We start from the raw sequence: 8,872 nt of genomic DNA, 5'->3' as shown, positions 1-8,872 counted from the left end.
TTATTAAACTTTTACAAATCAAATAAAGGCTAAACAAACCAAAAGGCTATTAGTGTACAACAATCTAGTCCAGATTTGAAGTCTAAATAATGTAGTTCCTAAGTTGGACCACTCCTAGTGTGATCCAGATGCATAAAAAAAAAATTAAAATTGCTCTTACAAATCAAATAAAACTTAAATCAAAAAATTGGTTTTAAATATTCTATTTTTATGCAGATGACATTCAGCTTTTTTACCCCAAGGAATCTGGAGTAGTTAGCTTCAGTTAGCTTCATACACACATAAGAAAGTTGATTTTAGTTGATAAAACTTGCTATAAATAGTTTTTATTTTTAATAAGTCAAGGAATTTTGGTGAATTTATGTATTCACTGCTGATATTAACAGAACCGGGAAAATAATGGTGGATTTGATGTTTTTTTCTAAATAATTAACTTTTACAGTCTCATGTAGTTTACGTCTACATGGTTTCTACATGCTACAAAAAACTACATTTTCCATTTTCAACACAATAGCTTCATAGTTTGAAAATCATTGTATCTTTAATTAATTTAATTTATTTACAGTATTCCAACGTTAATTGTGCTGTTACTGAAATGTACTATACAAATAAAAATAGGGGATTTTCTAGTCTTTTCTGGAAAACGTTATTGGTCTTCATCTTCATCTTGATGCTGTGAAAGTGTCGACTCGTTGGTTTCTGTGTTTTCAGGCTCTTCGTTTTCTTCTGATGCGTCGCTGTCTTCACTGGAATCATCATCTTCAGCAACACTAAACACAGAAAGCACAATTTAATGTCAGGACTAAGACTGGATTTTTCATCTAACTAAAAATACTCATAAAAAATAGTTATTTTCAATGTAAATTGGCTTAGGCTTAAATTTCATAACAAAACCAGAAAAGAACAGTTATGTTACACAAGAAAATGAAATGACCCAGAATTGTTTATATCTATATAAAATATAAAATTTAAAATCACCAAAAACACATTTAAGGGAGAACTTTCTAAAGTTTTCAGTTTATGCATCTCAGTTTTCAGTTATCCCAAAATATTATAGATCAAAACAAGCAGGCAGGTCTTTATGCCCCTGAACATCTTCACCATCAGGTTTTATTGCATTGTTTTGGTGTGGAGTGCTTCAGGTAGCAGCTTAACCAAATGTTATTCTGCTGTGGCACCAAAGAAAACCAATAATAGTAGCAGGTCAGGATATCAAGCTGCTGTAGCATCACACAACTTTCTCCACTGCTTAACTCATTTTATCTGAACTTTAACATGTTTGTGGCTAAATCTGAATCTACTCAACGCTATGAAGCGTTTACCTCAGAGGTCTGTTGAGATTTCTACACTCCACTCCGGAGTTAACATCAAATGGGTCTGTAACAAAAACAAAACAATTAAACAAGTTTTTACTAAAAATTATAAACCTCTTACATTTCCCAGGCGCACAGCACCATTTTAGAGCTCAATCAAATGATGCACATATCAAATATGACTTAAGAAAAATTGACTTTATAATTCAACTCCTTGAAATTGGGCCAAGAAGCTTTCTGACAAATAAGGCCAAGAAAACTTTCTGAAGCTCCGCCTCCAGGAAGTCGTGGCAACATGGCTCCTCCATTAACCCTCTAATGTTTTTTTTTTTATACCAGTGTTGCTCTGAGCAGCAGCTCCTATAATGAACTGCTGTTTGCTAATTGCTGTTGGCTAGTCTGGAGGAAATGAAAGGGGGAGGAGCTGTGCCTCAAAGGCGGGGCTAGGTCCATTCAGGCGTTTTAACAGTTAAATGGTTGCCATGGAGATTAGAGGATTTCTGAACCATGCAAAAAAGAATCAAAGCAACACTTCAGGTTTGTTTTTGATGAAGGAAAAACACTGAAGCATGATGGGAAGATAAAAAAAAAGCCAATTTGCCCCTTTTATACTTTTACTCAATAAATAAAGTGAAATCTTAAAATCATATTTTAAACAGAAAACAACAATATTACTTTAGTTCTTCAGAAAACTCAGACTTTTCAATAAATAGTAAATATTAAATAAGGCTGAGATAAATAATTTCCCCCGTTTTTTACCAAAATCATCTTCTTCCGGTTTGGACGTGAGAAACTCCTTCTCCACAGACAGCAGCTCTTCCTCAGAGTGACACGCAGCGTAGCGGTCAAGAAGAACTCTGTTGAGGTCAAGAAACACCGTCCCCCACTTGAATTTCTTCAACAGGAGAACCGCCAGTTCCTCAAACCCTGCAGCAAACCACAAACACCTGCAGCGTACTGATGGAGAGCTAAAACGTTTCCAGTGTTGCAACACAGTCACTTCTCTGTTGATCAAGGCTGCAGCTGATGATTAGTCTATTGATTATTCTATTGATTAATCGGCTAAAAAAATGGGCACATTCTGCAGATTTCTAATTCAACTTATTAGGTACATTAAAAGATGCAAACAAACAATTTAATTCTTTTTTAAATAAGAGAAAAACATTTTATTTGCAGCATTCGAAGCTTAAACAGATTTAGATAAAGGTGTTTTTATTGTAAGTGCAAAATGTATTTATATACAGTTTTGCCTTATTTTTCGTTTCAGCCCTCCTGTCGATCACTGCAGTCTAAACTCTTACACGTGGCGTGACGCCTCGACACAGGACAGTTTGCAGGGCTTGCCGTAGTTGACCGGGTTTGCGGCGACGAGGTACGGCAGCAGCCTGGGGTGGCTGCCCACCATCTTACTGAACGGCGTCTCGTCCAGTTTGGCCCATGAACAGTCGATCACAGCCAGGCCGTTCTGAGCCACAATCTCTCTGTAATACAATAGAATATACTTTATTGATCACAAAGGGGAAATTCCTATTGGATGAAAGTCACTCCATCTTTGGTAATAAATACAAAGTTTGTAAATTATATATATACCTAAGAGTGAGAATTTCAAAATAAATATAAACAAACAAATAAATACATAAATAACAAGCAATCACATCCAATATATTAATCAATAATCTATAAATGAGCGCAGAAAAAATTTGAATCAATTAGCACAGACTTGGTCATTGTAAAGCCTGACGGCAACAGGCAGAAATGACTTTCTGTGGCCCAGTGAAGCTGAAGGCGCTCCGGTCTCCGGCCAGCGGAGCGGATGAGACTCCATCCTGCATCCTGGACATTCTCCTTTCTGACACAGAGAGTCCAGCTCCACTCCAATGAAGTTACTGGCCTTCTGGATCAGTTTGTTCATACATTTGTATTTGTTAATCCATTTGATATTTGCGGTATTGATCATTATTGATTTGCATACCTGTCTGCTGGCGTCACATACTTGGTTCCCATGGGACTCAGGATGAGTCCGCTGAACCTCTGGTTGAGGCGCAGGTTGCGTACGAAGCCTTTCCGTGCCAGCTTTCTGCCGGTGCAACGTTTGGGATCGCAGTGACCCAACTCCCACATGGCCAGGGGACATGGCAGCTTCACCTGCGGAGCGTCCGCTCCCTCCTCTGGGTGGAGGCCGGCTGGAAGGACGGAACAAAACCAGGAGAGTCCGCAGGGAACGCTTCACTTCACCAGAAATAACATCTAGATGACTGGATGACTGGGAAATGTAATTCATATTCTAAATGTTGTAATCTATAAAAAAAATTTAATAGTCATAATTTAATTTGTTTTAATGATATTTTTGACAGAGCAACTTCCATTAACATATATTTGTCAAGTGGAAGAAAAACAACACATGATTATAAGTTTTTCCAAACAAAACCTGCCACATTGCAACATCTTAACAAATAATTTTGATCTTTTTGGTGTAAATATCTCAGCACACTTGAAATAAGACAAAACTAAATTACAAGTAACTTTCAAGATATAGGAGTTTGCTTTAAGTTAATACTTCCTTAATATTTATAAATAAGTACTGGCTTCAATGGGTGATTATTTCGCTCATAAGGAGTATTTTTCACCAATACTGTTTATTTCATTTATTTTACAAGTCTAAAATAAACATGTCACATGTATTAAGAAATTAACTTATAATAAGCTCTTTTAGTAGATACAAATTGCAACAATCTGGTAAGTTAGTTTTCGAAAAAAGAAATAATCAGTGAAGAAAACATGATTATGATAAGAGACGTGAAACGCATTTTTGTTACCTTCCAAAGCAGAGTGCATTTCTTCAGTAAACGTCTCCAATGATTTCCCCTTCATTTTATGCCGTTTATCTTTGCCCTTGCTGTCTGGTCGCACAAACTTGCCTGGTTTCTTTCGCCCCATGTTGCGACCTGGAATCTATTTTCAGACGCTGTCCGCTAAAATATCAACACTAAGCAGCTTCTTGGCGAGCCGCGGCCTCTAAATTTTCTTTTCTGAAAAGGTTTTCAGTTCCATCTGCTCATAAAACTTCCAGAAATCCAAACGTCTCCTCTCAATTTTAAGTTTTTAATCCACCCTTTCATTTTACATGGTGTAAGACACGCCGCACTGCAGCCTGGGAACACTGCGCATGCTCTCTGGGGTTATTTTTTGTCACGTGACCGACCACTTGACACAACAGACGAAGGAACCGGAAATGTAGCGATTATTCATCCAAAAATCCATCATGTGGAGTTTAAATAGCACAATATATGTTTTATTGAGGACGTGGCTTGTTTGTGTTTCGCTTTTCTGTAAGTTTTTCATTCTTAATTTTTAGCATACAAATATCTGGACTTTTATTAGATAATCGATTTGTCTTTTTTCCATCCAGTCAGCCTCGGACTGGCTGGGAAAATGAAGATTGTGGAGGAGCCAAACACGTTCGGGTTGGTGAATTAATGTCTAACATGTCTCAGGTTTTCTGCTGCTGATTTGTCTTCACTGGTTGTTTGTGTTTTCAGGCTGAACAACCCGTTCATGGCGCAGGGAAACAGGCTGCAGCCCAAAGTCTCTCCAGCGCCTGTGTCTGGTAAAGTGAAATGATCTCATTTGAACCCTGAGACATTCTGAAGGTCTTAAACCTGGTCACTTTGGAAACAGCTGCCATAAACTCAAAGTCAAATTTTATGTTTAACCTCTAAAATTTCACCATAAAATAATGAAATTTAATTCTGGAAAACCATCGGTTCCCTGGACTTCCCCAATGGTGGTTACCTCGTCCTTCCTGGTGTTCCTCAGGGATGGGTGCTGAATCCCCTGCTGTAAATCCTGTTCATAAACTGAAATGGGATATTTACTTCCAGTAATCTGAAATTTATCTGTAACTCTTCGGTAACTGTTGTAATATCCTCTTAAAGGCCCGGCGCATCTTCATCGTCTTGCAGGAAAGTGCTTCGGTCTCATAGAATCAATGTGAGTGAAACACTCTGACCTGAAGAAGCAGCATGCATGTGTTTTATCCATTTCACATCTGATTGCATGTAGAACCAACAACACATCTGTAACCGGTTCTTCTGCAGGTATAAATACGAGTTCTGTCCCTTCCACAACGTGACTCAGCATGAGCAGTCATTCAGGTGGAACGCCTACAGCGGCATATTGGGGTAAGACGACATCAAAACAGATGTTTTCATTAGAGGTTTTAATTTGTGAATTATTATTTTGAAGTGTTTCTGTGGGTCTTTATTGTTTCTGGTAGGATCTGGCAGGAGTGGGAAATGACCAACAATACTTTTACAGGCATGTGGATGAGAGACGGCGACACATGTGGAACCAGAAACAGAGAAACAAAGGTGCTTAAAATACAGTTATTGTTCTGCTTCAACCAAAGAATAACCAGCTTCCTCCTCTGACCAATCAGGTGACATGTCAGTACTAACCCTGGTTCCTTAAAGCTGCAGTAACTTTTACAAAAAAAAGTTTGATAAAAGAGAGTACTGTTGTGACAGTGTAATATGAGACAGATAATCTGGGAAAAGATTGATCTCCTCACTGAGCTACTATTGCCGTCTGAAGAAATGCACCAAAAACAACCAATCAGAGCCAGGAGGAGGGTCTTAATGCTGTTAATCATCCTCATGAACTCGCTGCTAAGTGCTAATGTTGAAGAATCAACTTACAGTTACAGGAAAATCATGTATTCTCTATCCCATGTGGCTATGCTAACTGGCCTTGGTGTTTGTAGCAGAATAAGCAAAGAGCGAGCATGAGAGTGATTGACAGCAATAAGACCCTCCTCCTGGCTCTGATTGATTGTTTCTGTTTTAGTCGCGTATTTTAACTAAATTTAATTGAATATTTTATTAACCCCAGAGGGAAATTCACAATTAGTAATAGTCTACTGTTACAAACTCTCATTTAAAAGAGAATATATTTTGGTTCTAATGAGGCATAAAAGTCATCCTAACGTGTTTTTGTAAAATCTTTTTTTTATTTAATCACTAGAAATGATAAAACATTTGCTGTTGACATGTTGGTATGGAGCCCCAAATGAACACCTGCTCGGGGCCCCTAAAAGGCTTGGGCCGGCCCTGGGGAAGTGATGTAGCTGGATTTTAGGTAAAGGAATGAACCCTTTACTAAGGATGGGGTCGTGTTTGTTTAGGTGGTTCTGGTTTGCAGCAACAGCAGCAAACTGGTCCAGGTGTCGGAGCCCAGCACCTGCATTTACTCACTGACCTTTGAGACGCCGCTCGTCTGCCATCCTCACTCGCTGCTGGGTACGTCTGGGGAAATTCACCTTCCATACTGCTGTGCATGTCGGCGCTAATGGCGACTGTGTTTGGTCTGCAGTGTACCCCACCCTGAATGAGAAGCTGCAGAAGGAATGGGACGAGGTGGAGCAGGCTCGCTACGACGGCCTCATTACTGAGCAGGTCGGAAGCAGCAGATTAAAAACAAAACATTTCTGACCCGCCTGAACATTAAACTCCAGATTAAACCCACCAGACTGAGTGCTGCTCACGTTTCTGTTTGTCGCAGGGCTACAACAACCTTCTGAAAGACATTTTTGAGGATGCTGGACTCCTGAAAAGCACCAAAGTGACGGAGACTGTTGCAGAGGCTGAAACACGTTCAGAAAAACACAACTCCTTACAGAAATGCCAAGAAGTATGCTGATTAGTAACAATTTACAATTAATCCTTTATTAGGTTGAAATTGTCTTCAGGCAAGGTTATTATAGTTAACCAAAACAAACAAGCTTACAAAAACTGAAATTGAGAACATTTTTGTCAACTAAAATGATTAAAAATGGTGATCAGTGAGAAAAAGTCTAACTAGCTGGAACTGTAAAATAACTATAGCATACTAAAAATAGATATAATAAACACTGTTTTTGTGTTTATTAATCTATTTATTAGCTTGTCAAACTGATTCCTCCTACAGAAAAGCACTTTAGTAGGTTGTTGTTCAACAATAATTGGATAAATGTTTTGAAATTTATGTCTTCTTATTACCCAACCTTAGTATACATAATCATAATACCCAAATAACCAAAGTACTGCTACAATATAAAAAAACTGGCAAACCCACTCTTAAACTAATTAAAACTAACTAAATTAGAAGAGCGAAAAGTCACAACGAAATAAAACTAAACTATAATGAAAAACCCAGAACTATTATAACGCTGGTTCCAATCGATTAACTAATCACATCCGCTTAATAGTTTTTAGTGTTGTAGTTTCGTCGCCTTCCAGCAGAGGGCGCGGCTGGTCTAGCAGACCCAGTTAATACAAGATGGCGGAGGCCACAGAGAAGCGGTCCGAACAGGATCGGGTGTAGGATTCAAAATGCACTTTATATGGTTCTGTTTTAAAATATAAACAGAAATTACTTAATAGCGCTCATTCAGCCGAGGAGCTGCATGGCGGAGCAGCGTTAGCATTTTATGAAACATTTAGTAGACTCGTCGAGGTACCATTTAGCTCTTTATGATACAGAAAGATTACAAGAGAAAACCTAAAATGGCGGCATATTAGTTAAGTTTGTCGAACAGTAAGATCAGTTAACTTTAGATTAGTTCATTAATCGCAGTCCTAATACTGGTTATCTAAGTATATGGGTAATATTTATTTGTATATATTTTTGTTTGACAGGATTATCAGACGCAGAGTGAAGAGATAGCGAGGCTGCGGGCTCTCCTCACCCTGAATAATATTCCCTTTGAGTCACAGCAAAGTACGTTGGCTCAACAACATCAGTCTGTTTATAATGTATTAATTTCCTCGGTTTTGCTGAAGCATGGCTGTTTTCTGTGTGGTAGATGAGGAGAAAGGTGCAACGACAGCGCTGGCTAAAGATCAACACCTGAGAGGAGACACGGGCCGTTTTGACCAGCTGTGAAGATCTCCATTACAAACAGGATGTTCAGGGTTTTTGTTAGTTTTTAAGATTTTCTGCTCAGTTTCAGTCTCTGAGGTCCACAGGAAAACAGTTCCTCATGTTTGGATGTTTAATATGTAGCTTGGACTTTAACTTTTTTCTTGTTTTCATGAACAAGAAAACACTTGTTCATGTTTCAAATGCTCCATGGTGAAAAGAGACAACCAGGTTGCAATGAAAATGCCTCATAGGATTAAATTTTATTTGGTTTGATGCAGTATTGGCCTTCTTCTGGGGATTATTAAGTACCGGTAATTAATTTATCTTAATTGCATTTATGTTATGTGCAACAACGTTGGAATTAAAACAAGACAAAAAAAATGCAATATGTCCTTTTTTAATTACAAGAATAAAGTCACAATATCCCTGCAACAGACTGGCGACCTGTCCAGGGTGACCCCGCCTCTCGCCTGGAACCAGCAACCCTCCCGACCCCATTAGGGTCAAGGGTGAACAGAAAATGGATGGAAGTCACAATATCCATCCATTTTCTTCCGCTTTATCCGGGGTCAGATAGCAGCTTCAGAAGGGAGGCCCAGACTGTGTCACTAAGCACTATCATGCAACATTCAATAACTTCAATAAATGCTGTAATTCTT

General features: G+C 38.5%; 2 protein-coding genes across 2 annotated transcripts; one reads left to right on the top strand and one right to left on the bottom strand.

Annotated features, from left to right (window-relative positions):
• Positions 1 to 3: 3 nt before the first annotated feature.
• Positions 4 to 4,484, bottom strand: LOC122822773 (18S rRNA aminocarboxypropyltransferase-like). The gene is made up of 6 exons (XM_044101673.1): positions 4,130 to 4,484; positions 3,286 to 3,496; positions 2,627 to 2,794; positions 2,073 to 2,260; positions 1,323 to 1,377; positions 4 to 770 (listed from the first exon to the last, which is right to left on the bottom strand). Exons 1-6 carry the CDS (start codon positions 4,248 to 4,250, stop codon positions 647 to 649), a joined length of 867 nt encoding a protein of 288 aa, XP_043957608.1. The 5' UTR covers positions 4,251 to 4,484; the 3' UTR covers positions 4 to 646.
• Positions 4,485 to 4,486: 2 nt separating this feature from the next.
• Positions 4,487 to 8,594, top strand: gnptg (N-acetylglucosamine-1-phosphate transferase subunit gamma). The gene is made up of 11 exons (XM_044101671.1): positions 4,487 to 4,642; positions 4,723 to 4,777; positions 4,853 to 4,920; positions 5,249 to 5,303; positions 5,411 to 5,494; positions 5,590 to 5,683; positions 6,496 to 6,610; positions 6,684 to 6,766; positions 6,873 to 7,001; positions 7,988 to 8,069; positions 8,155 to 8,594. Exons 1-11 carry the CDS (start codon positions 4,576 to 4,578, stop codon positions 8,232 to 8,234), a joined length of 912 nt encoding a protein of 303 aa, XP_043957606.1. The 5' UTR covers positions 4,487 to 4,575; the 3' UTR covers positions 8,235 to 8,594.
• Positions 8,595 to 8,872: the final 278 nt, after the last annotated feature.

The sequence above is a fragment of the Gambusia affinis genome, linkage group LG20 (assembly GCF_019740435.1).
Source record: "Gambusia affinis linkage group LG20, SWU_Gaff_1.0, whole genome shotgun sequence".
Lineage (NCBI taxonomy): Eukaryota > Metazoa > Chordata > Actinopteri > Cyprinodontiformes > Poeciliidae > Gambusia > Gambusia affinis.
The sequence above is the reverse complement of the archived record's forward strand: the minus strand, read 5'-3'. Positions and strand labels throughout refer to the sequence as shown.

Coding starts and splice junctions, on each gene's coding strand:
- LOC122822773 (XM_044101673.1), bottom strand. CDS start 4,250: ATGGGGCGAAAGAAACCAGGCAAGTTTGTGCGACCAGACAGCAAGGGC. Junction 3,497..4,129: donor AATGCACTCTGCTTTGGAAG/GTAACAAAAATG, acceptor CCGTCCTTCCAG/CCGGCCTCCACCCAGAGGAG. Junction 771..1,322: donor AATCTCAACAGACCTCTGAG/GTAAACGCTTCA, acceptor TTCTGTGTTTAG/TGTTGCTGAAGATGATGATT.
- gnptg (XM_044101671.1), top strand. CDS start 4,576: ATGTGGAGTTTAAATAGCACAATATATGTTTTATTGAGGACGTGGCTT. Junction 4,643..4,722: donor TGTTTGTGTTTCGCTTTTCT/GTAAGTTTTTCA, acceptor TTTTCCATCCAG/TCAGCCTCGGACTGGCTGGG. Junction 8,070..8,154: donor TCCCTTTGAGTCACAGCAAA/GTACGTTGGCTC, acceptor TCTGTGTGGTAG/ATGAGGAGAAAGGTGCAACG.